At 57.0% G+C, this 27,943-nt stretch overlaps 1 protein-coding gene across 3 annotated transcripts; it reads left to right on the top strand.

The window, feature by feature from the left end:
* Positions 1-23: 23 nt before the first annotated feature.
* Positions 24-13,822, top strand: PPRC1 (PPARG related coactivator 1). Of its 3 annotated transcripts, none has more exons than XM_068399744.1 (14): positions 24-164; positions 4,058-4,201; positions 4,344-4,499; positions 4,943-5,062; positions 5,450-8,204; positions 8,606-8,659; positions 9,070-9,130; positions 9,504-9,571; positions 9,739-10,540; positions 12,110-12,289; positions 12,460-12,523; positions 12,769-12,890; positions 13,033-13,184; positions 13,508-13,822. In XM_068399744.1, the coding sequence occupies exons 1-14, from the start codon at positions 24-26 to the stop codon at positions 13,609-13,611; spliced, it is 4,923 nt and encodes a 1,640-aa protein (XP_068255845.1). In that variant the 3' UTR covers positions 13,612-13,822. The 3 variants fall into 3 exon arrangements, with proteins under 3 accessions (XP_068255845.1, XP_068255847.1, XP_068255848.1); XM_068399746.1 differs by lacking the exon at positions 13,508-13,822 and adding an exon at positions 13,353-13,481; XM_068399747.1 differs by lacking the exon at positions 24-164 and having other exon boundaries at positions 4,008-4,201; positions 4,347-4,499.
* Positions 13,823-27,943: the final 14,121 nt, after the last annotated feature.

The following is a 27,943-nucleotide window of genomic DNA, read 5'->3' as shown; positions in this document are numbered from 1 at the left end:
GCGCTCGGAGCGGAGGCGCCAAGATGGCGGCGCTGCGGGGCGGAGCGGTGCCCGCCGCGTCCGGGACCGGGGTCGGCGGCGCCGCGTCTGGGGCCGCTCCCCGCGGGCTGGCGGGCGGCGGAGCCCCGCGCGAGCCGTCCTTCCGCGCCGGCAGCCCTCTGCAGGTAGGCGGCGGCGGGGCGCGGCGGGCTGCGCCGTGACACGTGGAGGCCGGGGCGGCTCCCGCGGCGGCGGCACCACGTGTGCCGGGAGCGGGCCTGCCGCGCCGGCGGCGGGCGGGGGGCTCTGCGTGGGCCGGGGGCTCCCCTCCCGCAGGCTGGGCGGGGCGCCCGGTGCTCTCCAGCTGGGGTGAGGCGGTGGGGGTGGCTGTACCGGTACGGGGAGCCCCCCGGGGCGGAGGGACCGTAGCACGGCCCGGGGACCCGCAGGGGCGGGGGTTTCGGTGCCCTCGGGAAAGGTGACACCCGGCCCCTGGGGAGTGGGGGCCGGGGGGGCGCCGGCCCGGCCCCTCCTGCGGTCCCTTCATCCCGGCGCCGCCCTCCGCCACCTGCGGATGGGGGGCGCAGTTTGGGACACCGACTCCCGCCGGTTTCGGTGGCAGGAGCTCCGGGTGGAGGCCGTGGGGCGCTCCGGCCCGCTCCGGGGTGGGGACCTTCCCCAAGCTGCAGCGGGGGCTTATCCCGGGGGAAGCGTCTCCCGCTCCGGGGCAGGTCTGGGGCGCGGTGCTGCCGCCCGTGCGCTGCGTCCCTGCCTCCGCCGGTGTCACCGGCCCCGGAGGGACCCTGCCGGTGCCGGGTTGGGGTGCTGGGTGCAGGTGCGCTGCTGTCTGGATGGGGAGGGCGGGCGTGCAGCACCCCTGGACGGGACCCAGGGGCACCTGCTCTGTGCATTGGTTGGGGTTTCGGGGGTGCCCCACGTATCTGCCCCTTCCAGGGTGCTCCTGGAGCTGCGGGGGAGACCCCCACCCCGAGCCCGGGCAGGGGGATGCTGAGCCCATCTCGCCTCTCCCCGACGCAGGCGGAGCGGTCTGCCTTTGGGGAGGAGAGGCGTGTTCCTGCCTGACGCTCCCCGAAAGCAGCCGAGGAATCCACGGAGCATCCTCTGCCGGTGCCGTGCTGGCCAGGTGGGGCCCCCAACTTCGCGGGCTCACCCCGGCAGGCAGGAGCCCTGTGCCCTTGCCGGCAGCTCCAGCTGGGTGAGAGCTGCCTTGGCAGCCTGCCTGGGGCCGGAGCCCGGCCGGAGCGCTGTGGGGAGGATGGCCGCCCTCTGCGTGGGGCTTAGGCCAGGCACGGCACGCCGGGCACACGTCACGCGCCGCCAGCATGGCTCAGACGGGCAGCTGCCTGCAGAGGCCTTGGTTGTGCCTCCTGGGTACCATAGCAGTGAGCGCAGCATCCCCTGCTCTGGTTGGGTACTGCAGGAGCTGGTGGCTGCACTCAGGCCGTCTCCATCTCAAGCTGTTGTCTCCTTGTGTGTCCGAAGCTCGCTCTGGGGCCGTGGGCATCCTCCCTTCTCCCTGGCAGTGCTGGCTGCTCAGGCATGGCGTGGCCTGAGCCCAAGCCTGTCCTTCAATGTCCCCGTGTCCCGTGGTGTGTGGCCTCGTCACTGCTGAGAGTAAAGCAAGGATAGGAAGCTGGGAGGGCACAGAGGGTGTCCCCCTGAGCTGCGGGGGGACAGGGGTCTCAGGCAGGGAGGAGAGCAGGCAGGGACGCAAGAGCAGGCTGGGCTGGTTTGTACCCCCGCCCCGACGCACAAGCGACGAGGGCTGAAGGAGGTGCCTGGCCCCAGGTGGATCAAAGGGAGTCCTGGCGGAATGCAGCCTCCTTCGCCGGTGACTCACGGCTGTGGGACTCCTTGTTGCAAGGTGCTGAGTCAAAGGAGTCGAGGAGGGCTTGGGAGATCACCCTCCCTCCCTCCGGGGCTGCGGGCAGGAGCTGCGGGAAGAGGCCATTTGAGTGGGAGGATTTTCCTTCCATCCCTCCGAACGTCCAGCACGGGTCACGACTGGAAACCTCTTATTAGATGCTGCCTTTGGGGAGAGCCAGCCCTGTGGCAAGGCGGGCAGGGTCATGCAAGCCCAGGGACGTCCCCCGGATCCCCGTGCCGTCAGCAGGCAGGGTGAGCTGGCCTCCGCGTCCCTCGGCTGCTGATGCTCCATGAGATCCCTCCCGCTGGCTCCGCCAGCCGTCACCTCTGACTCAGGGCTGCACGCCGCCACTTGGCGTGCGAGCCTGGATGTGCTTCCCTGCTCCTCCCGGTATCTCCAGGAGGATTGGCCGGGAATTGCAGGCAGGCTGCGCCGTAGACGGCTGCCAGCGGGGCTCTGCGCTGGGCTCTGACCAGCAGCCAGCGCCGGCCGAGGGAGGGGGCTGGAGATACTGAGCAGTAAAACTGCTGCGTCGCCTGACCTGCCCGGGCGGGGTGGAGCGGTGGCCCGGTGTCACCGGTGGACTCCACTTCCAGACAGAGAGCTCTGGGAGAGGGTGCCCAGCTGCCGAGCTGCCCGCCGAGCCCCAGAGCACTGCAGGCTCCTGCTCACGGTGCTGCCGTGTCGGCACGCAGTAACAGGCTGGCGGGAGTTGGGCCATGTGGCTGTGGGGCCTTGCTGAGGGGGTCCTGGATTTGATTTCCAGCCTGGTCCTGGGGTGCCCGTGCTCCAGGGTGGCACAGGGCTCGCTCCTGGCTGCGCTGTGGCCAGAGGTGCCTGCTCTGTGTGATAGGGGCAAATCTCTGGAGAGCCCCAGGGAGTGGGGGTTTGGGCACGTGGCTTTGGCGCTGCCATGTTTTAGGAAACACCTATTTAGTGAAACGCCTTCTCTCCCTCCGGTGCAGCTTCCCTCTCCATGGAAGAGGATTTCAAAGCTCAGGCAGGCTGTGTGTGGGGACAGGAAGCGTTGTGTCCTGCGCAGGCTCAGACCGCAAGCTGCGGTACCTGTGAGAAATGCAGGTGAGCTGCATCAGGTGCACATCGCCCACGCTTCGGCCAAATTCCCCCTGTGCTGCTGCGGGTGGAGGACGGCTCGCTGCCTGCTCCCTGCCAGCTTTGGGAGGGAGGTGTGCTCTCCCAGGGCTCCGTCCTTGGTGCCCTTATCTTCCCTGCCTGCGTTATCTCTGCCTAAGCTCATCTGCAAACAGGAATTCGCGTCCTGTCTCGTGCAGGCGACACTCCTGTGCTGCTGTTCCGCTCCTGGCAGGGGCTGCGTGTCTGGCGGCTCTGCTCAGCCAGGGGCTGCAGCCCCTGCCCTTGCCTGGCGTCTCGCTTTTCCTGGCTTTTCTGGGCTGCTCTGCAGCACGGGGCTGCGTGGCACTGAGCAGTGCGCTGCAGAGACCTTTCTAAAGTTATCGGGCGGTACCCAAACATCCCTGGAGCTGGCTGGGGGTCTGGAAAGGACGTGGAGCTGGGAATTTGAAGGAAGAAAGCAAACAACAAAGCTGGTTTGGTCCCAGATCGTGAGTACAGCCTGTGTCCTTTTGTAGCCTGCAGCAGAGGTGTCGGGGTAGGGCCCCAGCAGCGGCAGCCGGCTGCATCCCTGTTGCTGACTCCTGCGTTTTTGTTATGAATTTCGTAACGTTTTAGGGCTTATCTGAAGCGCCGACAGCCAGAGTTGGAGGAGCGCGTGACAGTCGGTGGGGCGGGGGGAGCCTGCCGCTCCCCTCCCCGTCCAGCACGAGCAGTGCGTGGTGTCAGGCAGAGCCTGGGAATGCTGGGGCTTTATCGATTCGTCTTTCCCAGTCCCGCAGCTGTGGAGTGAATCGGGCGTGAGTTTTTGGTGTGGAGGCATCCCTGGTAACTGGTGGGGTCTGAGGCTGAAAGCAGCATAGGGCTTTGTGCAGTGGGGTGGACCGGCCAGAACCTCTCCTGAAAAGCAAAGCAGGAAGGTCCCCCTGTGCCATCTTCCGACCTGCAGCACAGCCGTGTCCCCGGTGCATTTGGGGGTGCTGGAGTTGCGGCCGCTGTTGGAAGCTCACGTGTGCTGCCGAGGCGATCACCAGTGGTGGTGGGAGTGTGTGGTGATGCTGGCAGAGTGTTTACGTGGCTCCCCGTGCTCCCTGGCAGTGCTTTTCCCTCGAGGAGGATGACCAGAACTTAACCTCGCTGGATGCAGAAACCATCTTGGAGGCCGAAGAGATCCTGGGGACGATGCAGAACTATCTTGACTCCTCTGTGATCTCCATCATCGAGGACCTCTCTCTGAGCGAGGTGGGAGCCCACGCACGGGCGCAGGAAGCGGTGGCTGGGCCGGCTCCGGCTGTGGCATGGGTGGGGGTAGTGGCAGCGTCCCTTATGGTCGGGCCCTGTGGCTGTGCCCTGCCACCCCCTGAGACCGCCCCTGCCCTTGCAGCAGAGCAAGGCCTGCCTGGATGCGCAGAACGAGCTGTCCCTGCTGACTGCCATCACCGAGATCCTGGACAGCACGGACGACGAGACCCTCTCCCCCTTCGACACCATCATGGACGCGGAGCTGCTGACCTCACCTCGGGAGCGGGAGAATCCATCGGTGAGTTGCAGGGCAGAGCCAGCCCGACCCCAGAACGAGTGGGAAGATGCTCAGGCAGGGCTCTGTCAGGTCCTGGCACGGGGGTGCCCTAAGGTGGCAGGACCCTGGTCCCCAGAACCCTGGGATGGTCCCTGTGACCAGCAACATGAGGGAAGGGCTGAGCCAGCCCTAGACACCCCTGGGGCTCCAGTATGGGCTGGGGGGCCGTGCCGTCGCCTTGGGTCTTGGTGTAGAGCCAGAGATGTGCTGGAGGCTCCGGGAAGCAGCACGTCCCCCTCTGCTTGACCAACCAGAGGTGCATGTGCTGTGGGTGAAACAGGGCTGAGTTTGCTCCCGGGCTCTGCGGGGTGACATGCTGTGGTGGCTGCAGGGCCAGGGATGGCTTGTCCCCCCCAGCAGCAGAAACCTGCCACTGCTTCATCCTCTGTCTGCCTTCTCCCCAGTTTCAGAAGTTTCTCAGCTTATCCCGTCTGTCACTGGAGTGCGAGAGCCCTACCTTGGAGCAGCCCAAAGCTCTCAGGCCTCTGAACAGCAGCAGCAGCAGCATCTCTGTGGTTGGGAAGGTGAGCAGCTGAGCAGGGCAAGCTGGAGGAGCGGCATCAGGGTGGTGCTGGGGTAACTGTGTCCCTCCTGATGCCCCCTGGCCTCTGCCTGCTGGCCTGGCACAGGCATCCTCTCCCAGAAGCGATGCTTTTCCAGGACACTGGTGGCAGTGGGAGCAGGGGCTGCCTCGGCTGGTGAGCTCTGGGGCCAGGGATGCTGCAGATATCCCCATAGGGGTGGTGGGTTTCCAGCTCTATTGTGTCTTACTGGGAGGGTCAAACCTGTTCCAGTTTTTTGTCTGCCCAGGGGCTTTGCTGCAGAGTTGCAGCAGACCCACAGTTGGCTGTGCCTGGGGGGACTCTGGAGAAGGCTCAGGAGCTGACACTTGCTCTGGTTCCCCTTCCCAGACCGACACAGACCTGGCTTGGGACCAGGCTGCTCATGGCCTCGAGGACCCAGCGCTGCCGAAGAAGAAGCAAGTCTGCAGCAGCCCGAGGGTGGAGAGGAAGCTGGGCCGGCACCGAGCCCGAGAGCAGCCCCCGCCACAGCGCAGTGATGGGGAGGAAGAGGAGGAGGAGGCTGCCTTGAGCCCGGAGCTAGACAGCAGCATGGAGGCTGGGGAGTTTGACATGAGCGGGGCTGGGGCAGCGCTGGAGGAGCACGAAGACCCCTGCATCATCAACACGGGCAACGTGTCCCTGAGCGAGCTGGTGAAGTCCATGCACCCATACTGCCTGCCCACCTTCACTGTATGCCTGGACCCTGAGACCGAGCCTGTGGCCAAGGATCTCCTGAGTGGTCCTGTCATGCTGGAGATTGTACCTGGCGAGGGGGAGAGCGTGGAGATCCCTGTGGTCTTGCAGCCACTGGCCCCCACCTTCCCTGACATGCAGCCGCAGCTCCTGGGAGCAGAGGAGGGTACCAAGGAGTCAGTCCCAGAGGATCAAGAGGCGATACCAGGAGCTCCAGCCCCAGAAAACAGGATGAAGGAGGAGAAATTGCCTGGGAAGGAGCCCTCCTGCACTACCTCGGAGAGCAGGTCCCTGCCGAAGACAGCAGTGCCTGCAACCTGGAACCCCAGCAGCAGCTCCCAGCGCAGCGTGGAGGCCCTGGTGGGTGGCAAACGCAAGGGCTCCGAGAAGGGACGCGGCCGTGAGAGAGCAAGGAAGAGTCGGAAAAAGAAAGCAGAGAAGGATCAAAGCGAGCAGGCCAGGCCAGGCAGGGACTGTGTGGCCCACCACCTCCGCTCGACTGGCTCCAGGCAGCCCCCGGGCCCGCTGCCCACCAGCCAGCAGCGGGCAGCACGCCCCTCCGTCCAGGTCTCGGACTTCCTGGCGCGGCAGCTGGAGCGAGCCCGGAAGGAGGGGCAGATGGAGCTGTGTGCTGAGCGGGCACCACAGCCCCGGGGCAGGTCCCGGAGCACGGCAGGGGCCTCCCTGCCCGTGAAAGTGCAGCAGGAGCCACAGAAGGAGCTGGCACCAGAAACTGTGAGCGTGGCCCCAAAGGCTGAGACCATGGTGCCTCCAGAGAAGACTGCACCAAGCACGGAGGAGCCACTAGCAGCGGCACATCCCAGCCTGGCGGACCCAGCTGAGGGCAAGGGGGATGCACAGCCGTCTGCCAGACAGCACAGTGGGGTCTCGGAGGCTGCCTCTCTGCTCCCAGAGCGAGGTGTGGGGCTGGAGCCCCCCCAGAGCCTGCTGGTGGCAGAGCCAAGCGAGGACCTGCCCAAGGAAGCCAAGCCCAAGGCCCTGAGCCTGCGGGAATACCGCATCCGCATGCTGCACCGCCAGCCCAGCACGGGCGGCAGGAGGGATGGAGAGAAGCAAGCAGCCAGCAAGTGGCCCAGCATCCCTGAGCCTCCAACAGAGCTGGCCGAGATCCCCTGCCTGGTGTCACCCGTGCGCCCTGCCACTGAAGCAGCTGGCACTCAGAAGAGCCCGGAGAAACCCACCAGCCCCGCTGCTGTCCCTTCTCCTGCCAGCAAAGCTTCCGCGGCTCCGGCTTCGGCTCCGGCACCTGCCACGGCTCCGGCACCCCCATCAACACCAATGCCTTTTGTCTCACCAAACATGCCCCCAGCCGCTGGGGCAGCCCCCACCGGGATGCCACCAACCTCTGCTGGTGCTTATGCCCTTTACCCACCGGTGCCTCCCTGGCCCTGCTTTGGCCCGCAGTCCGTGGGCTGCCGTGGTTTGCCCCTGCCGCCCAGCGCTGGCTCCCCTGGTGCTTTTCACGTGGTGCCTGGCCTCCCGCCTCCAGCCATGGCCTGGCCCCCGCCGGCCGTGCCGCCCCCGCCTCCCTTTGGCCCTGGGGGCCCCTATGCCCCGGTTGGGTGGGCCCCGCCATCGTACTGGCCAGGAATCCCCGTGCCTCCTCCGGTGCCCCCTCTGGCATACGGGGACCCCGGAGCGGCGCTGCAGGGTGCTGCCGCCGTCCCGGCTGGCGGGCACCCCAGCACGGCCCTCCTGCACGGGCAGCCTCCCCCCGCCCCTGTGCTCAGCTGCCCGGAGCCCCCAGCCTTCCCCACCCAGCTGCCTGCCGCACTGGTCGGCGAGATGGCGGCTGCAGGTGGCCTGGCCAGGCCAGTGACCAGCAGGGTGTCAGACCCCAGGAGGCAGGCACGGCTGGCCGGGGAGGGCTCTCTCCCTAAGGCCCCTCCGGCCCCAGCCCCTGCCCAGCCCCTGGCAGCCCTGTCGGTGGCCACTGCCCAGCCCAGCAGGGTCCCTCCTGCAGCGCCAGCCCAGCACATGGCAGCCCCCCAGGCTGCCCCCACCCAGCCTCTGGAGGAGCCCTCGGCTGCAGCCCCCACTCAGCTCCCAAAGGCTCCCCCAGCTGCCATCTGTTGCCCTGCAGAGATGTCCCCTGCTGCTGGCCCTGTTGAGGAGTCCCCTGGCACCCAGCCCATGGAGGAGGCTGCAGGGCCAGGCAAGGGGGCAGTGGAGAAAACCCTGCCAGAGCCCGAGGCAGCTGTCAGGCAGGAGCTGCCTGGCGACAAATCCATCTCCCAGGCTGTGAGACCACCACCAAAACTGGGTCGAGAGAGCAGCCAGCCCACCAAGGCACCTGCTGCGAGGCCATGGAGGCACCAGCCGCTCCTCAGCCCGGCGCAGCCCAGTGACATCAGCAAGGACATTGTGCAAGCCTTCATCAGCGAGATTGGTGAGCAGGAGGGCTACAGGGCGCTGGGTGAGCATCACCAGCCGGCAAGGCTGCGGTGCTGCCAGCAGCTGTGGGTAGTGGGACTGGTTCCTGACAGTTCTGGGGGCAAGGGTGGCAAAGCTGTGCCTGCGGGCTTGCAGTCTCTTCCCAGCGCTCTGCCAGGACGTTGCCTCCAGTGGATGGTCTGAGCTGGCTGTGCCCAAACTGGTCCCTCCTGGGGCTGAAGAGCTGGGTGCTCCTGTCCTCGCTGTGGGAGATGCAGAGGTGCTGCAGGCTCTGCTGCTGCTTCTCCCCAGCGGAGGGAGAGGCTGATGCAAGGGGTGGATGGGGCTGGGGTACATCCCCGTGGTGCTGGGAGGGTTTTGGCTGACCTGATTTGCTGTGCTCTCTCACTGGCCCAGGAATTGAAGCCACTGACCTGTCCAGCCTGCTGGAGCAGTTTGAGAAGTCTGAAGGTGCGGCTGCGGCGTGCTGTGCTGTCCCCCATGGGGCTCTCTCTGTGCCACACTGGCCTCCCTGGGCTGCCCATGCTCCCTGCGGTGGGGTGGGAGCCAGGGGGCCAAGACACTGCTGCCTGTGGGCTGGTGTTACCCTGCCTGGGTGCCTTGTCCTAGGGGTGTCTCTACCACCATCTCTTTCCTGGCCTGTGAAAACGGGGCTCCTTGGGGTGGCCAAGGAGGTGGTGAAGGGCCTGGGAAGGAAAGGGGACTTGCAGCAGCTCTCTGCAAGGAGCTGGGTTGTGGTACCGTGAAACCTCTCCCTGGCTCTACCCGGAGTGCTCTGTGTGTCCCCCCGTATGCAGGGTTCGTCCCCTGCCCTCCAGCCCCAGCCTCTCGCCACCCTCACCCACCCGCTCTCTTTTCAGCCAAGAAGGAGGTGGCTCCTGTGCAGCCCCCCGAGGACAGGCGGCGGGCGGGGAGCTCCAGGTGAGTACCGAGGCCTCTGCAGTCCATGTCCCAGCGTGGAGCCTGACAGAGGGCTGAGCCCTGCCTTCAGCGGGGGCATGGGGCAGCTTTCGGTTCTGGCAGGGTCCAAACTGTGCTGGGGGCTGCATCCACCAGCCCAGGAGGTGCTGAGCTCCTCGCTGGACTGGGGACCAGAGCTGGCACTGAGCAGGGAGGAACTGGGGGAAGCAGTGATGGGCATGACCGGGCTGTGCAAGCTCCGTCCTTGCAGCTCTCTCGGATCCTCTGTTCCCTCTGTCCAGGCAGGGGGGCAGCTCGGGCAGGCGCCCCAGGCGTGGGGACTGGGGCTGGGCTTTGGCCACTGTGTTTGACAAAGCTCCTTTCCCTTGCTCAGGCCTGAGCCCCAGCAGGACAAGAAGCCCCCGGACAGCCTGCAGGCCTCAGAGCTGGCCAACGTGGCAGGTAATGCCCGGGATGAGGTGAGGGAGCCCGCTGTGTCTGGGCAGGGACTGTCCTGGGGCTGGGGGAGACCCCAGGCAGGGCTGGAGGGGAGATGGGCTGGGAGGGAGCCTGAATTGGTCAGGTTGCAGCAAAAGGCTGCTCTTGAAAGTCCTCTGGTGCTCTTGCAGGCCTCACCCCGCCAGCGACACCCCCCCACCAGCTCTGGAAGCCATTGCCTGCTGTCTCGCTGCTGGCCAAGGCAAAGTCGCCCGGGTCCGTGCCACAGGAAGGGCCCCGGAAGACGACCAAGCTGACAAAAGCCAAGCCGCTGCCCCCAAGCAAGCTGCAGGGGAAGAGCCCTGCATCGGCCCCTGCCAGCTCAGCCCCCAGCCATGTCTGCTCGGGAGACCATGACTACTGCATCCTGGGTGTGGCGCAGCCGCCAGAGAGCAACGGCAGCCCCAGCACGCAGCCCCCCACTGAGGGTGGCTCCCGCTGGAACGTCAAACACCACCGGGACATCACTATCAAACCCATCTCCTCCTTAACGAAACGGACGCTGGACCAGCCCAAGCCCACCCCAGCAGCACCCCCCACCACTGTGGGGCCCAGCCAGGAGCCCCTGGGCACGGCCTGCCTAGCCCCCCTGGATTATCGGACTAGCGTCCCCAACAAGGCCACCACCGGGTGCAGCAGCCCCCCCACCTCGGTGCTTCTGTCTCCAGCTGCATCCCCCTGCCGGGACCAGGAGATGCGGACTCCCAGTGCCCAGCCCAGCCGTGCTGCTGCCAAGAGGTCCCTGCGCTGCTATCGGAGACCCCGGGACTCGCCCAGCCCCTCTGCCGGCAGCTGGAGGGCTGGCCGGAGCCGTGGCAGCCGCTCTTTCAGCTCCAGTTCGGATGGAGCCAGTGAGTCCTCGTCTTCATCTTCATCCTCATCCTCCCGATCCCGGTCACGGTCGTTCTCCCCACCGCCCAAGCGGTGGCGAAGGTAAGTGGTGGAGCGTCTCTCTGCTTGCTCTTTGGACAATTGCCTGGTGGCCGGTCTTTTGCAAGGGTGCCCAGACACTTCTTTATGGACCTGCTTGATGGCTGTATTTGATCTGTTCGTCCTTGTGATCCTTCTGAAGGGGTGCCTGGCTCACAGAGACTGGGGGAGCTGCTGCGACACCCTGCCAGTGGGTGTCTGGCTGAACCCTATGTCTGGGCAGGTGTGCCTGCAAAGCCACCGCTGAGCCAGGCTTCCTTACTCCCCCTGGAACATCGTGGTACAAGTCCTTGGCTGCACCTCGGCTTTTGGACGCCTTTTCTGGGATGTTATTGCTGGTGTTGGTGTTTGTGCTGTGGGGCTGGTGGAGCCACAGGTGTAGAAATGAGAGGAGCCACAATGGAGCCCTCCAGGGAGCTGCTGGAGGCAAGCACAGAAAAATCCATCTGGCTTGGCTGCCTCAGGGGCTCCCTGCGCTCCTTACGGAGGTGGCTCTGTAGGAAAGTGGGGCAGCTTGGTCTCCTTGGGGCACCTTTCTTCTGGAGTCCTTGTGCATCTGAGTGATACACAGCCTGTCCCAGCTAGGGTGGGAGGCTCTGGAGCTTGGCGAGGGATCCCTCATCCACGCTTCCCTGGGTGTTCAACCAGTTCTGGAGACATCCCAGGCCACTGGACATAAAGGGCTTGTCCAACCACTGGTGTCCACCGTCAGTGGCCAATAGGTGTGGAGGCTGGAGCTGGAAAGGGCACGTATATAGTGCCCTGTTCCAGGGATGTGCAGCTTGGGGACTTGCCCTGTCTGGCTTGGCTTTGCAGCAGATGCAGCTGGCTGTGTGCTGGGAAGCATCCCCACAGGCTGTGTAGTCCTGACCTGCTGTCCTCCAGGAGAAGATGTGGCAGTACCAGGCAGCACACCCCGCTCGGGGCCTGGGTTTGCCTATGGTGGGGACTACCCGTGGGCAGCATGTTTAGAGAGGGACCCTGCTGCTGGCTGGAGGCAGCACAGCTTGATCCCAGAGAGGTTTCAGTCCTGCTGCCCTTCAGCTTTGCCCGGCCCTGCCAGAGAAGCTCTTGTGGGCAGGAGGCTGTGGGCACAGAAGCCCAGCCCTGTCCCAGTGCATGCCACGGCCCTCGGTGTTGTCGGAGGCACGTACGGTCTCCATTCACATGGCTGTTGAGTGCAACGCAATGTGATGGCTTCAGTGTCATCCTGTGCACTGTGTGGGGCTCAGCATGGCAGCCTGGCCCCTCCTGGGCCCTTTCTTGGCCACGGCCATGTGCTACACGCTTCCCTTGTGACTGTTTCTCACTCTTCAGAGGCTGTGCCTGGTGTCACCCTGCTCTCTTTTCTCTGCAGTGTTTGAAGCCAAGTGGAGCGACATCTCTGTAGTGTCCTTACTGCCCCGGCAAACTCGGGCAGAGGTTTCCATAGCCCTGCTCACCCTGGGGATGGGTCCTGTCCGAGTGGGGTGCTGGGTACCTTGGGGAGGATGGAGGTCATCTTCTCCAAAGCCTCGTGGTGCTGGGCATGGGGAGGGCTCGGCACTGAGCTGTGTCTCTCCATCCCCCCAGGTACCGCTCAAGATGTTCCCACAGCTCCTCCTCCCGCTCCAGCTGTGGGTCATGTGGCAGGTCCCGGGACAGGTCCTCATCCTCATCATCAACATCCTCCTACTCGTCCAGGTCCACGTCCCGCAGCCAGTCCCGTTCCCGCTCCCCCTCACCTCGCAGGAGGAGTAACAGGTGGAGGAGGTGAGTGTGGCCACCCTATGGGGATGTGAGCTCCCCCGGACCCATCTCCTGGCTTCCTGTGTCCCGGGCAGGGGTGGGCCCACTCCTTCATTATCTCCCTTGTGTCCGTGATCACTCTCTTCTGGCACCTCTGTAACCCTGTAGCTCATGTCCGGTTTCTGCCCTGCCAGATACAGTTACGATGCGCAGGACCACTACCAAAGGCAGAGGATCCTCCAGAAGGAACGTGCAATAGTGAGTGCTTTGGGGCTGGGAAGCTGGGGCTGGAGATTTGGGGCTCCCCAGCCCCTCCATCACTTCAGAAAGCTGTGGCGTTGCAGCCTGGCAGGCAGCATTGCTGGGAGGCTCTGGCCAGGGCATGGTGTGATGGGTGGCGATGCAGGGAGGGCGCTCTGCGAGAGGTCCTGCTCACCGGGAGGGCTCGGAGGCGCGAGTTCCCCCTGTTCCCATCTCACGGGACAGTGCATCCCTGCCCGCAGGAGGAGCGGCGAGTTGTGTTTATTGGCAAGATCCCCAGCAGGATGACACGGTCGGAGCTGCGGCACCGCTTCTCTGTGTTCGGGGACATCGAGGAGTGCACCCTGCACTTCCGCTCCGAGGGGTAAGAGCTGTGGGGACATGGGGCAGCCCCTTCCCAGGGATGGCTCCTCTTCTCCTGTTCCTCAAGGGGACAGTGCAGACCAAGACGGGACAAACATATTGCATTGCTGCTGATCTTCCTTCTCCTCCCTCACTGGCTCTAGGGACAACTATGGCTTTGTCACCTACCGTTATGCCGAGGAAGCCTTTGCCGCCATCGAGAGCGGGCACAAGCTGCGGCGCCCCGACGAGCAGCCCTTCGACCTGTGCTTTGGTGGCCGCCGGCAGTTCTGCAGGAGGAACTACGCCGACTTGGGTGAGTTGTGCAGCCCCCAAGCTGGGGGGGGGCAACCTGGATCCACTCTCCTTCCCAGAGGTGGGGGCTCCCCATCCTTGGGGTCAGTCAGGCTTGGCTGGGCAGGGCCGTGTCCAGGGATAGTCCTACCCCAAGGGCAGGTTGGACAGGGGCTCCCCATCTCTCCAGCACTGTGATGGAGGCCAGGTCCAGTCCTCCATCAGCCCAGCTCTGGGTCTGGAGGTCAGCACATGAAGCAAGATGGGAACGAGTTGCTGCAGGGGTGGCCAGAACTATGCCGGTGTCCCCGTCGCTCAGGGCAGCCTCTCCACCGTGTCTTCTAGACTCAAACCGGGAGGATTTCGACCCGGCCCCCGTCAAGAGCAAGTTTGACTCCCTGGACTTCGACACGCTGCTGCGGCAGGCACAGCGCAGTCTGCGGAGGTAGCGGCAGGCGAGGCGGAGCGCCCGCCCCCACTTTTATATTCAAATACAAAAGACAAAAAAAGTATGGAGAGAGAGATGGGGTTTTTAAGAAAAAGGAAAAGGAAAAAAAGAAATTTGTTTTATAACCAATATTTAAGGAGGACGGGTCGTTTGCTTCGACTGGAGGGGCCCAGGCGGGTGGCAGCCCCAGGCTTGCCCCAGCCATGTAATAAATGCGGATGCCCAAACAGCAGCGCTGCCTTGTCTCCTCCTTCACGCGGGCCGTTCCCAGGCGTGGGCTCGGGCTGTGTCCCTTCAGGACCCTGGGGGCTCCGTCCTGGGGTCTGGCCCTATGAAAGATAGCAGAGATTGGGGAATGGGTGCAGGAGTGGGGTGTCTGGGGAAAGTGGGGCAGGACTGGGGTCACCGAGCTGCTCTGAGGGGTCTGTGGCAGCCCCCAAATGGCCTGGCACGGGGTGAATGCACCTTTGAGGACAGGCAGTGCAGAGCCCTCTGCCCGTTTCTGGGGCTCTGCTGGAGTGAGGACCTGGTGCCCCAGCCCCGAGGCACCCAGCTGGGTTTTTGGGCCACCTGCACCTCCCATGGTGGCCACGAAGGGGCAGTGCAAGACCCTCCTCGGCCAGTGCTCCCCGCTGCGGGCTGTAGTGCAGGGGGCTTTAGCCCCTGGCAGGAGCACGGACAGGGGTCTGCCTGCTCGGAGGGCAGCGTGCGCAACCACAGCGTCTGCCTGACCCCTCTGAGCCTGCTGGGTGGTTTTGCTCCAGCTCGTCAGAAGGAGAGAGATCTCTGACATTCATCTCTGGGTGTCCCTCGAGGGAGAGGCATTGGTGTGACTGCAGAGAGGTTACGGGCATCTGCAGTGGGCAGAGCACAGCGGGATGGTGCTTGGCAGAGGAGGACAGACAGTGATGGGGAGGGGATGCAGGATGCCTGTCCAGGCCCCCACAGTGCACTGCTGCTCATGGAGGAGAAGGGCGATCCCAGGCAGCCCCCAGGGGAGCATGCTTGGGCCTGTTGCTGAGCATCTTCCCTGCACCTCGCCCTGAGCCAGCGGTGCCGGGGCCCTGCACCCTGCTCGTGTGCTGGCAGCCAGAGAAATCCCCTGCACAGGCTGTTCCTGGGCTGGGACAAGCCCAGGGATCCCCAGTACTGGAGTGGGGCTGAGCTGGCAGTGCTGGCTGCGAACACTGAGATGGCATCGAGCAGCCCGGCTTCAGGACTGGGACAGGCTTGGGCAGGGTGCAGTGGTGCCTGCTTGGGGCCACCCTCTCAGCACACCCTGGGGTGGGAGATCCCACAGCTGCCTGGCTGGGCTCTGCAGAGCTGAAGGAGCGTGGAGGGAAGGGACGGGCAGGGGATGGACCCCGCAGGGCTCCTCGCAGTGCCTGGGGTGGGAGGGGACTGGTCAAAGTCCCCTCAGACCCCTTGCTTGATGGAGGCAGCGCCCACTCCTCTGGTAGGAGAGGGGAAGAGCAGCAATAAACCCACGGTGGGGTGTCCAGCAGGTGTGATGCAGAGCAGGGGGTTCCGCCAAGCTGGTGCTGCCACTTGGATCGTGCTCAGGCCTCGGAGGCCCTTTGGGGGTGTGCTGCAGCAACCTTAGGGTCCAGGATTAGCCCAGTGGCTGGAGCCCGCTTGCGTCCTCTCTGCTCCCCTGGGCGGAGAGGGATGCTCCTGCCTGCACGCTGGGTGACTCATGCCACTCGGCCCAGGGAGGCCTCCAGTGTACCGCAGGCATGCAAGGTGCGGTGAGGCTGCCAGCGGGGTGAGCCCCGGGGCGAGCTCCCACCCTGTCCTCTCTTCCCTGGCCCCGGACTTTGCACAAGGGAGGGTCCAAGGAGGTGGCTGCAGGTGAAGGTGTGAGCGGGGTGGCGGGGAGGAGGGCAGGGGGCTGTTAATCAGTAATGCAGCTCTTGCCAGGGATGTCGGCTTGGCAGGACGGGGTGAAAGCCAGGGCCCGGCAGGGACTCAGGGGAAGATGTGAGTGTCCCTTTTTGTGAGTCCGTGCAAACCCCTTTTGCTGCAGCACACATGCAGCCCCTCTCCTGCCCAGGGCAGCTGAGCTGATCGCAGCACTGACAAGCATCTCCCTGGTCTCTGAGCTGCTGCAGCAGCAGTGCTGGGGTGTGTGGATCCAAGCAAGAGTGTTGCAGGGAAGAGTGCCTGTTCAACCAGCTGCAAAAACAGCTGCAAGCTGTAGGCTGATTCAGGTCTGAGCCCAAAAGCTGTATTGCCTTCTCCAAGTGCTTTAGCTGGTCTCAAAGCTTCTTCACAGCCTTTTCTTGAACCTCTGCTGCAGCCGTGGAGGCAGGTGGGAGCTGGGAATGTCATGGGGAAGCTGGAGCTTGGCATGCGGGATGTTCCCTGGCAGAATAACCTCTGGGACCCCCAGGGCTGTGCTGCCCCACGGACCTGAGGTGTGGGCATTGGGCAGCAGTGTCACCCCAAATGTGTGTGCCGCTGGCCACAGCACCAACATGGCTGTGTCCTTGTGTTCCTGGGGCTGGGCTGCACATGGTCCCCTCTCCTCGTTCCTGCGGGTGAGCAAAGGCAGGGGGTGTGAAAGCGTTTGTGTTGCCAGAAGAATTAACACCCTGCTGTCGTGCCCTATAAATCTTTCAAGTGTTAGAGGCTGGCTTTATCCCCCTGTGTTACAGTTCAATGGTTTCCGTTAGCAATAACCTGGCCCTGTGTTCTGAGGTTATTGATTTAAGGTCTGTTGTGGAGGGTGCGAGAGTTGCAGAAAGGTGTTTTCCTGCCGCCCAGCCGGCGGCACAGGCGCCGTTGCAAAGAGGAGGCAGGAGAGCGGGGAGCGGTGCACAGCCAACTCTTCAGAAGTGTGGGTGCTGGCGGGAGCTGGCTGGAGAGGATCGGGGGACAGTGGTGAGGAGCAGCACTTGGAGCACATCCCTCGCTCAGCCCTGCAGCTGCAGAGGTGAGCGTAGCTGTCATGGTAGCAGGGCAGCACGGATGCATCCTCTGAGCTCTAACACAGGTGGGATGTGCTGCCTTTGGCTCTTGGTGGAGTTGTTGCGTGCATGGACGGCCCCTGGCTCGATGGCTGGCAGCTCTGTGTGCCTCGCCTGTGACAGCCGGACCACCCTGCTGTGCTGCGGAGAGCCCAGCTTGGGAGTTTGGAGCTGGAGCTCCCAAGGCAGAGCCATGCCTTGGCTCTCTGTGCACACCAAAAGGTAAGTCCTGCTGGTGGCTGCATTGCTGGCCCAGTATAGTCCCTCTCAGCTTACAGGTGCCCTTTGGAAGAGGCTGGTGTGCAGCTTGTGCACAGCCTTTGCCCCGCCGCCATCAGTGGTACCTGTGGGGGTTTCCTCTGCCAGAGGCAAGCCAGAGGTGAGGGGAAGAGCTGGGGCTTTGTAAGGACTCCAGCTCCTAGGGAAGTCTCTTGGAAGCAAATCCGCTTCACCCAAGGCACACAGTACAGGCGGGACAGCTGACTTTCCTCCTACAAGTCGCAGCATCCTTCGGCATCCTTTGCTGCCTGCGTGAGTGGCTCTGCCTCAAGCTGCAGCAGCCCATGGCTGGGGACTGCACAGGGGGTGTTTTCTGAGAAGTCACTAAGTGGAGCTGGGGTTTTCACTCTGTTTCTCTTCAAGGCACTCTCAACCTTTCCCCAGCTGTTCCTGCTGCAGGCTCCACTCTCTTGTGGTTGTCCCTAACCCTCCCTGCACCAGGCCCTGCTGTCTGCGTCCTTCTGCTGGAACAAATTTCCAAGGGACTGATGCTGATTTCACACCTTCCTCCTCCTTTTCCCTTCTCATTCCCGCTTGCATTAGTATGTCCTGAACGTGATCTCCAAGCTAGAAAGCAGCTAGAAGGGCATCCAGAGTGGGCTCTCATCGTGGGTAAAACCTGGAAGATGAGGGACCTGGGTCTGCAGTAGCCATGATCTTGGGGACGTGCAATGACATGCTCACTAGAGCAAGGATAATTGCAGTATTGGGGTGACCTGATGGGACTTGGGGTTGGTTTTGGTCTCATGAACCATAAGTGCTTCAGCTGAGTTGTTGCACATACACAGGGATTTTTTTTTTTTCCTCCGTGCATAAGTTTGCTTTGGACACTATGTGCAAAAGGCAGAGGGCCAGCAGGAGAGTCTGATGGCAGCACCTTCCACGCTTAAGATCCAACTTAATACGATCAGCATGCTCACCCTGAAAGCTGACAGGAACCCCTGTGGGGAGAGGTGCCAGGCACAAACCTGGCTCTGCAATGCTCCTTGCTCTTTGCACCCATTCCCTTCCTTGGGACCTCCAGCTGTTGAGATTCAGACTGACTCCATGCATCCAAGAGCTCAGAGGTCCTGACCCAAAGCAGAGGCTGTTGCTGTGTCGTGTCTGTGCCTCCCCAGCCTGGGCTCCCTCCACTGGGAGCCTCACAGGGGTACCCAGCTTCAGGGTACCTGCAGAGAGGGGGCCATGGGAGTTTGGTGCCGAGATCGCTGGAAATGCAGGCTCAGAGGGGCCCCGGAGAACTGGGAGAGATGCTCATCCCCCTGTAGCATGCAGAGCCTGCAGGTTTGGGGCTCCTTCACGCTTGCACCTTCTCTGCTCTCTTACACATCCCTCGTTCCAAATCCCCCCCTGCCTGCAAGTGAGCCCTGGAGGCCAGCCAGTGGTTGTGCGTGCTTGAAATCTGTGCTTGTACAGCTGAGAGCCTGGGTTAATTCCCATGTTCCCTCTTACAGCTGCTTTTGCAGTCATCATGTGCACTTATGTTCACATTGGGACCATCATCCAGGGTCACCCCGTAGTCAAGTGTCCTGTAGTTGTGAGTAAAGGTGCAATGAATGTTCTGTAGGTGCTTCTAAACTGGACACCTGCTCCACTCACCCCACAAACCAGGTGCTGCAAATGCTTCTTGACTCCTCTCAGCAAAAAAGCTGTGGCTGTAACATGCCACAGGAAGCAAGCAGGGAGATTAAGGGACCAGCAGGTCTGCAGCCTGCTGATGGCAGAGAATTTGTGGAAAAAAAATTACATAGGATCTAGAAAATAGATACGAACTTGGAGAAGTGAACAAAAAAAAAATCAACAAAAGCAAAACAAACAAAAAAAAACCCAAACCCCAAACTGCACAAAAAAATGCAACCACAATTTTTCTATCAATCCAGGGACATTCCCTCCTGATCCTAATCTGGCAATAGAGTTAAGCCTAATGTACGAGCAGACCTCTGCGACTGTAACACTGGAGCACCAATGCTTGAGGCCCAGAGCTTGTCTTCAGTGCTCCGGAAGAAGGAAAACCTCAGTACCTTTAGAAATGAGTTAAGGGGGAAATTGTTTATTCTTCGTCTTCACGGTGACCAGCAGAAACCTGGAAGCCTGGGGTTGAAGCAGCACCTCCTCCAAACGACCTTCGCTCTGCTGATTCCTTGGCTAGCCAGGACCTGTGTCCCAGGCTGAACTGCCCATCTCCAGGGCTCCTCCATTTAGAATTTTATGGAGTTTGATAAAACTGCAATGTAAATTGATCTGGGTTCCTCTGCCCCATTACCCTTCTTGGAAGGCTGGACCAGAACTTTACTCCTGGCAGGGCGAGAAACTCTCCAATTCACCATCTAAACTTACTATTTTGTGCCGTTATTGCATGGCTTAAAGATTTTCTTAACATTTTCTTATTTACAATTTTCTTTTAGTGGTTCTTCAGAAATATATTTGTCCCCCCTCAGCCTCTGTTCAGAACAAGCCAAACTCTTCTAGATGATCTTCATCAGCTGGTGCTTGTTTGTCTCAGTATCCAAATAGTTTTCTCTGTGCAGTGGAAATTTATCCTTCCTGCATGCAGAGATACAAGGATATTCTGGAAGAAGTCTCACAATGCCTTGCGCAATGGCAATAATGTTTCTGTCTCTGCTAAAAATAACTTGTCTGATGCATCCTAGCATCATGCTGCTGCTTCACATTCATCCATCAGTGCACCAAGATCTTTTTATTCCTTTAGTGCCTCCATTTCATCAGTTTATAGTACATGTCCTTACTGCTGGTCCCCAAGTGTTTAAGTTTGCCCTTTCTGCTGTTATATTTCACCCTACTTCCCCCATCCCTTGACAAGATCAAGGTCAAGGTCCCCTTCATCTTTCTCTATGAGAAACTACTTCTCTCAGCACTTGCAATCCCTCCCTACCCTGTGCTGCCTTCACGTTTTGGGAGCTCGCACTTGGCTCTTCTGAAATTACCAATGGATTTACTAACCTGAATTTATTCCCAAGATACATGGTTGATACTCTTCCTGCAGCCTGGTCATGCTGGTTTTTGATGCAGCTTGGGCAGTCTCTCCTGTATCTCCTTACCAACCTTGGGACTCATCTTCACCTTCAGCAGCAGTTTCTCCTGCTTCATAGCGCATCATCTTTAACTCCGAACCGAGTGCCTTAATTTAAGAAACTGGCAGCCGAATCTAAGTGTATAATTTCTATTGCCCTCTTCCTGTTTCATTAAGTATCTCATCGCTCCCTGTGTTCCCCTAATCACCTTTAGTGAGGCAGAGTAAACCCCACTTTTGGGTTTTGACCTCAGTTGGCTTGTGTCTCCTCTTCCCCCACCCCACTCCTTGCAGGCTCTGCCTACACTGGGTGTCTGCTCCTCCCTGCAGCTCTGCTGCCTCACTGGTAGAGTAATCTCACCACTCACTAAAACCATGTCTGGAATAATGTTGTGTTTTACATTACAATGAATTGATACGGAAATTTGCTTTCTGTCTTGTCAGAGGATACCTGAGCCCTGCTATTCTGATACTGTTTATTGCCTGGCATTCATTGTGAAATTACAGGCTCCTATAATTGCACAATTTCTGGCCTTTATTTTTCTTGTAGCCTTAGAGACAGCACAGTTTATACTCAAGGCTGCATCTGGTGCATCTGTAGGCAAACCCCTGTGCAGGGCCCTTTTTACCACCCTTTCTCACACCTCCTCAGGACATACCTTATCCATATCATCCCCTTTTACATCCTTACAATGACATGTTTTACTAGCAGTGCTTCACAACTTTCTGCTCTCCTCTTACCGACTGGGTGCTCCCAGCCAGCTTCCAGATGTGCTTATCTCTGCAGCTTCGTTCCAGGCTGCACGCTCTGTGTCCTCTGAGAGTCCCAGCACGCGCAGGGGTGCATCTTCCTCTGGCTCACTGTATTGCCAGTTTGCCAAGATTCTGGCTTCCCTGATGTGACCACAGCAAACAGCAGAACTTGGGGAGAAGCCTACGAAATCTGTGGCCGCAGGCTGTCACAAAATCTTAGAAGGAGAAGAACTTGTGCTGGGAATGGATGAGGGAGATAAAGGACGTGGTGTTTTGAGTTTAACCTGAGAAGATTCTGGTTAGATGACAACTGAGCCTTAGGAGATAACACTGCTAGGACAAATGGATTTAACACCTCCCAGCTTAATTCAAGGGAGACCCACAAGTCCATGTGAAAACGCTAAGCAAGGTAAATTGAGTGTGGCTAGAAGGCTTAGTCAACGGGTGAGTTACAAGGTTGTGAAATTGTGTACAACATCAATATTGTGTACAAGCTTTGTTCCCCAATTGAACTGGTGAGTACTGGAAACTGCATCTTTTAATAGCTTATTTTTAGAGGCACGACGTATGTAGAGAAGCAGCAGAAAATACACTTTCTCTGTTACCTAGAGACAGTTGGAACTTGTCCCTAAATAAAGAAGCTCTCCTTCAAGCACCTGGGGGCAAAGGGACTCCCGAATACCACTTGTTCACTAGAGCAGTGCTGCACAGGCTTAGAAAAAGGAAGTTTAACAGCTCTAGTGATGCAACCCAAGAGCGGGCATTCTTGACAGTGTGACTCAAATGGCTTGATAGGGCTAACAAGCAAGATGTCTATAGTCCATCAAAGGTCTCGTGAAGTGCCCACGGGACATTTACTATGTTGTGCAATGAAGATGTGCAGACTGGGCAATGTGTATCAGAACTTCCAAGACCTGGGGTTGCACTTAGCATGTAGGCAAAGTACTTAACTGGTTAAAAAAATGCGCATTAAATGTATAACAGAAGATCATAACCTTTGAGGAAATGCATGGTACAGTGCATGAGGAACTAGTTCAGACTATGCTTGGGCTTTTATAGGCTTTGAAGTCTGGCTACTGGACAGTTGGACCCCACTTTGGTCCATTTTCACCAGTGGACAAGACTTCTCCCTGCAATCTCATGTGAGTGAAGAGATCTGCAGGATGTATCTGGTCATGAATTGTAGCTGCCACTGGAAGAAAATTAATAAGTCAGAGTCCTCCGGATGCTGGTGGAAGCAGACTCCAGAGAAAGCGATGCTATTAATGGCCTGGATAAAAGGAATAGGGCAGAGCAGGACAGGATCTCTGGAGTGCCAGTAGCAACCAGGGAAAGAGGTGACAGCAGCTAACACTGCTTACTTCTACGGACATCTGTTCTCCTAATCCCCATCTCTATCAACATCTCTAAACATCTCCATGTGAGAGCAGGTTCGTGAAGCAGTAACCCCTCCCAGAACCATCAGCTGGTCTCAGTTTTTTCTTTGTTGCCTTCCTCTTGTGATGCTTTGACTAGTGGCCAGTTCCTCAGACCTCAGTGCTTCCCATTTGACTATTAACTTCAGAGCGACCTGTCAACGAAACGTCTGTAAGTTAACAAGGGACTGAAATCTAGTCTGAAACCATCAGTCACCACCTTATTATTTCAGCAGCATTTTCTTCAGCCTGCTGGAAGACACATAATGGAGTGAGGCGATTACGAGGCTCCACCCAAACTTCAGTAGAAATTATACACGTACACATTCCTGTGAAACCGCAGCTGCCTGGGAGGTGGTGAAGAATACACAATACCTAGCAAAAAACGTGTGGATGTGCACAACTGTGTTTGGTGACAGTAACCTCTAGTCAAGGTCGTTTTTCTTGACTGTTCTTCTCTTAAAGCCCGCTGTTGGGCCCTTGATTCCCTGTAGGCTTCCTCCTACTGTGCAAAACATGTTTTTATTAGTAATATTCATGTATTTAGCAAGCTGCTGTTTAAAAATTATTTTGTCTGGCCTAAATGTGTTTGGTTGGGTTTTTTTTGTTTGTTTGTCTTTTAAATTTATTTAACTTGACAGAATTTGGGATTTTCTATATTTCTTCTTTGGCTGTAACTTATACCTTTTAAAAGATGTGTTTTTACTTCTAAATGTCTTCTTTGCTCAGCTGTTTAACTTTGCCAGGCTTGGAGATTTTTATATTTTTTTGTTAGAGTATTTTGAGTAATGGCACATTTGAAGCTTTCAATACAGGGTCTTAATGTCATTGCCAGCATTTTGTCCTTTCGTCAGCTACTTTAAAGTTCTTAATTACTCTCCTGAATTTTACACTTATTCCCTTTTGAAGGAGAATATACTCATCTCTCTTTTACATTACACTGCAGGTTTTTTGTTGCTTTTTCCTTTCCTGCAGTAATACTGAATTTGAGCACATTGTGTTTGTTATGACAAAGCGACTGTTCACTATTACATTTCAGACTCCCTCCTGTGTACTACTCGTGACTAAATCAAGAGTTCATCCTCCACTTGGCTCTTCTGAGTGGTCATTCTAAGAACTATTTATCTATGAGGGCTAAAAATACAGTCTTTGCATCATTCCTGGACATGGTATCTACCTGGTCTATATGGCGGTTATTAATATCTCCCATTATCATTATGTTTTCTCCCCGACAACCTCTTAAAGCCCTCCAGCTGTTTTTCTTTCCACTATCTTAATGAGGTGGTTAATAGTATATGCTCAGTATTACTTAGCCACATGTCAATACATAATGGTTCTCTGGTAGTTTAAACAAAATCCCAGGCTTTTTCTTTTTTTAAATTTATTTTTTCTTTTTTTTCCTCTTTTTCTTTTTCTTTCTGGAATCTGGACAAATACTGTGCTAGCAGCCTGAATCACTTTCTGTGCCTTCACATCTTGAGCTGCTGCCTGGCAATCATCATCTTATCGAAATGAGACAAGATCTTACATTGGCTTTGGTTTTTTGTTGTTGTTGCTTTTTTAAAAATAAAATTCACATGTTCAATGTCTAGCTCTGGGCTTTGCTCCATGAAAATGTCTTCCCTCACAAACTCCTTTTTCAGTTTGCCGAATGTACATTTGTAACTGAAAAGAAAACTTTTATCACCTTGGAGAAGGGCAGAGATATTTTCTAGCTGCATGTGCTCTCCCCATCTTCTGTAATGCCAAGAAGCATTTTGTGGTCATTCCTGGTTAAGGTCAGCTCACTGCGTATAAAGACATTCAGCTTTTTACACCCATACTGGAGTTCTTGCCAGAGTGATGGGTACGGTGGTCATTCCCTAATTTCCTCAATCTCTATTCAGAAATCGGCACTACATTTGCCAATTTTCACTTCTTGATTACTAAGGCCAGCTTAAGCAGAAGGTTGTACACTGCATCAAGTAAGTCAGTGGTTTCATATCTAGAAGGCTTTAAAGTTCTCGGACAAACTCTATCACAATTAATCATTTGTCACCAAGCCTCTGGCACCTCCCCACGCCTTCGCAGTGACCACAAACACATTTAACATTGAGTGTAGTTTTGAACGTGGCTATGAGTGCAGGACAGCAATGTCTGAAGCCATTTTTGAGCGCTGCCTTTATTGTTGTAGTATATTGGGTTTGGGGCTCTTTCATGAGCAACTGTAAGTTCTCAAACTCTTTGCATCCTTCATTTTGGGGACACTGAACTGTCAGGTTGCTGGTGCGGAGAGTTTGTAAGGTGCAACTGCCTGTTCCCTTTGGATGCACCAAGCCTTCCTCTGAGCTACCCATGTGCTTTGTTGAGTCAACATTTTGTTGTTTCCTGTTTCTGTAGCATTTATGGTCTTGGCCAAGCTCCTTAATGAACTGACACCCACAAGACCACATTGTCTGCTAATCACCCTGCTAAGAGCTTTGGAACTATACAGATATTACAGAATCACAGAATGGTTAGGATTGGAAGGGACCTCTGGAGGTCATCTAGTCCAACCCCCTGCCAAAGCAGGTTTACCTAGAGCACGTTGCCCCTTGTCGTGTCGCTGGGCACCACTGAGAAGAGTCTTGCCCCATCCTCTTGACACCCGCCCCTAAGGTATTTGTTGGTATATTGCCACCACTCTTGCAAATTTGACTGTCCCTGTAAATTTCCTGACAGTCAGCAGTGGCACAGACAAAATACAGCTGACCCTCTCTCCTCGAGTGGGGGAAAAGCAGAACCCAGCAGTTCCTTTAGCAGCAAAATGGCTCATCCATCACACACGCGTATGACCAACTGTGCAGCCTAGTGTGAATCTAAGAGTCATGCAGAGGAGATATGCTTAGTATGCGCAAGGGACAGTGGCACTGGAGCAAAGCACGCAGAACTGAACCGAGTCTGCTTTTCTCTGGATCGTGGTGGGTGCCAGATACAGCCCCAGCAACTGCCTAAGGAAAAGATATCTTGCAATCTCATGCTTTGCTTTGCTAAAGGCAGTTGCAAAAACCTGTGGACACATCCAGGGTGGAAAAATATTCAGTGTTGTATTCATCAGCCACTCGCATCTTGATGGTTTTGTATGTATTTATTTGGATTTGGAGGGTATCTGTGTGTAAATGAAGGGCTTTATTATCTTCCTACAATATCCCCATTCTTGATTTTTTTGGTTTGTTTTTAAACCCATCCTGAGACTTTTGAAGTTATAGCATTATATACACTTAGCCTCTGATAAAGACAAAAGAACTATCTCAAGTTGTATTTGCTGCAGACAGCCCAGCTGTTCCAGCTCTATCCTGGTTTCAGGTGAGTGTCTCCTTATCCCCTCAAAACGGTTGCAGGCTGACCTAGTGTTCACCTTGCTGCGTGCACCCTTCCTTTTATTACAAATGTGATCTTTTCTAGTCTATTTATTCAACCCTCCAGCTTTCCTGTTCCTTTAATGGGGATAAACTCCCTGCTGTAAACCCCAGATTATTCCTGTCCACCTTCCGAATCTACAGCTTTCTATTTGCTTTAATATTACAATTACTGACAACACATTGTCTTGTGCGCTGAAATCCATCCCAAACTTAATGAATGTCTCTCTCGCTTTCAGGCTGATAGTCTGTCCATCTCTAGTGAAGCTGCTTTTGCACATGACAATAAAACCCTCTGAAAAAGGGCTCTAATCACTGCCCTCTTCATCCATTCTGCACGCACTCTATGGTGCTTTGCAGAGTACTGCCCAGCAGTGTAAATCACAACGATCCACTCTCTGTGGATTATGGTGTGTGTCGCTCTATGCTCTCCTCAACTTGGCTGCCTCTTGTCTGCCAGTCTCACCTCTTGCAGGATGCTGGAGATGCAGTTGTATCCATAGTGTCAAAACACAGCCCACAAGCTTTGCTTGGATGGAGTGACTTTTGCTGAGCGACTTTTGCTGCATACCAAATCCTAAATGCCTTGTCAAAGGTTAATTTTGTGTCTCTTCCCATTGACTTGGATAGACTTTCCAAACTGCAGTGTTGTCTCCTTGACCTGTGATCAGTCATGGTCTCCTCTATGATGTCACTTTCTTTTTCTTAATTCCAGACAAAAAAAAATCTACCTTGTTAGGTTTTATTTCAGTGTTAGGATGGAGGATGCACGTTTGTGTGAGCTTCTCCCTGGAATGGGCATGGGACAAGCATTCAGTCTTGGCTTGTGTGCCTTTGTAATCCAAAGTTTGCTGCAGGGAACAATCCTGTCCTGGCAAGAAAACTGAGAAGATTATCTCTCTCTCTCGTTGCTATAAATCATTTAACAAAGGCAATATACTGGAATTAAGCCACGTTCCTCAGAAGAAGGCATGTTTCTCCTTAACCTTCAGTGAGGTCTCATTTGTTGCTCTACTTGATGGGACATAGTCTGCGTTTGGTTCTGCTTGGCTGCAAGCTCCCCGGAGGACTGGGTCGCTTGCTTCTTCATTCAACAGCTCACAGTGTGCAGCTAGAAGCAGAGTTTGTGTGATATGGTAAATATGATTTGCTGGTGACTGGCAGAGGGTTACAAAATTGAATTTGTGCCTTTTTTTCTCACTTGTCTTTGTTTGTACTTGTGACTCAATGCTGCCTTCCTGAGACTGCGGTACCCCACATTTCCACTGGGCAGATTTCTTTCTCACCTTTTCCTGTTTCCCACACCATCTCTCCATAGCAGGAGATCTGCCTAATCTGGGCTCTCCCGTGAGCACGTGAGGTGCTACCCTAGGGAGAAGTCCCAATCTCCTTGTAATGGGGCTGTAATGATACCAGTGTGGTGTAAGATCGGGTGAGAAGAAAGGTTTGTACTCTAGTGTTTTTCTGAATATTTTCTCTTCCTATGGCAAAACGGATGTTGGAGAGACTTGCTGTAGAATCTGCCTTGAAAGTCTTACCTCTGAGATGCCAGGCCCTGCTCAGTGTTAAGTGAAATTGTCTGCGCCTCATTAACATCAAAGCCTTTTCTCCACTGGTCTGGGCAGCTCAGTAGTAACCAGCAGATGAACCAGAGAACAGCTACACTCTCCACTAAGCTTTGCCTGCAAACAATTAACATCAAAGGGCAGCCACTGTGAAACAGGGGAAAAACAATGCTCCCACTGCAGCAAGTCTCATGGCTGGTGGGGCTGCAGGGAGAGGCCAAAGCTCTGTCCCAGCTAGAGGGTTTGTGCTGAGATGTTTGCAGGAGTGAGCAGAGGAATGGCTGCTGGGGCCTGCTGATGGTGTTGGCCAAGAAAATGGTGGATCCACTTTGGTTTGAACAAAACTGTCTGATGGGAGTGTCGGTGGCAGCATGGTGCAGGCTTTGGTGTATCAGATCTAGTCCAGCCTAATTCTGGGATCAAGTCAGTTCTGCCATCCCCTTGGTATGGTGGTGATTGCTCACTAAGCTGTCACTCTCACTGGGTCTCCTGAGGCCAGCACCACTGTTCTTCACACGCTTCTCCATCCCTCTGAACGCAAAAGTTTTGGCCAGTGATTCCAGACGTTGCTGCCCTTTTTTTAAGTGGACCTTGACCCTCTGTTTGCCCTTCCCCACAGGACACCTGTGGAATTAAACCATTTTTTTAGATTACAGGACTTTTCCCTTCCTCTAGCCCTCAAGCACTTTCTCCTGCCTTATGTACTGGATCCTCTGGTTCATGCTCTCCTCGTCTTCTTCCTCTCTGCTTTGGCAGTGGGTAAGAAATCCAAATTGTTGTTATTTATCAGACAGACAGTCTGTGATTAGGCCTGGGTTGGGCAGCAGGGTTTGGAAAACTAATTAATTCTCATACTCACCTACTGATAGTTTTACCACAGCTCACAGGTGTCCTAGTCAGAGATCAGAAGATTTTTCGTAGGTGCTGCACCAGCGTGGAATAGA

Source organism: Nyctibius grandis, chromosome 4 (genome assembly GCF_013368605.1).
Source record: "Nyctibius grandis isolate bNycGra1 chromosome 4, bNycGra1.pri, whole genome shotgun sequence".
Taxonomy (NCBI): domain Eukaryota; kingdom Metazoa; phylum Chordata; class Aves; order Nyctibiiformes; family Nyctibiidae; genus Nyctibius; species Nyctibius grandis.
Note: the sequence above shows the minus strand (reverse complement) of the source record. Positions and strands in the feature narration are given on the sequence as shown.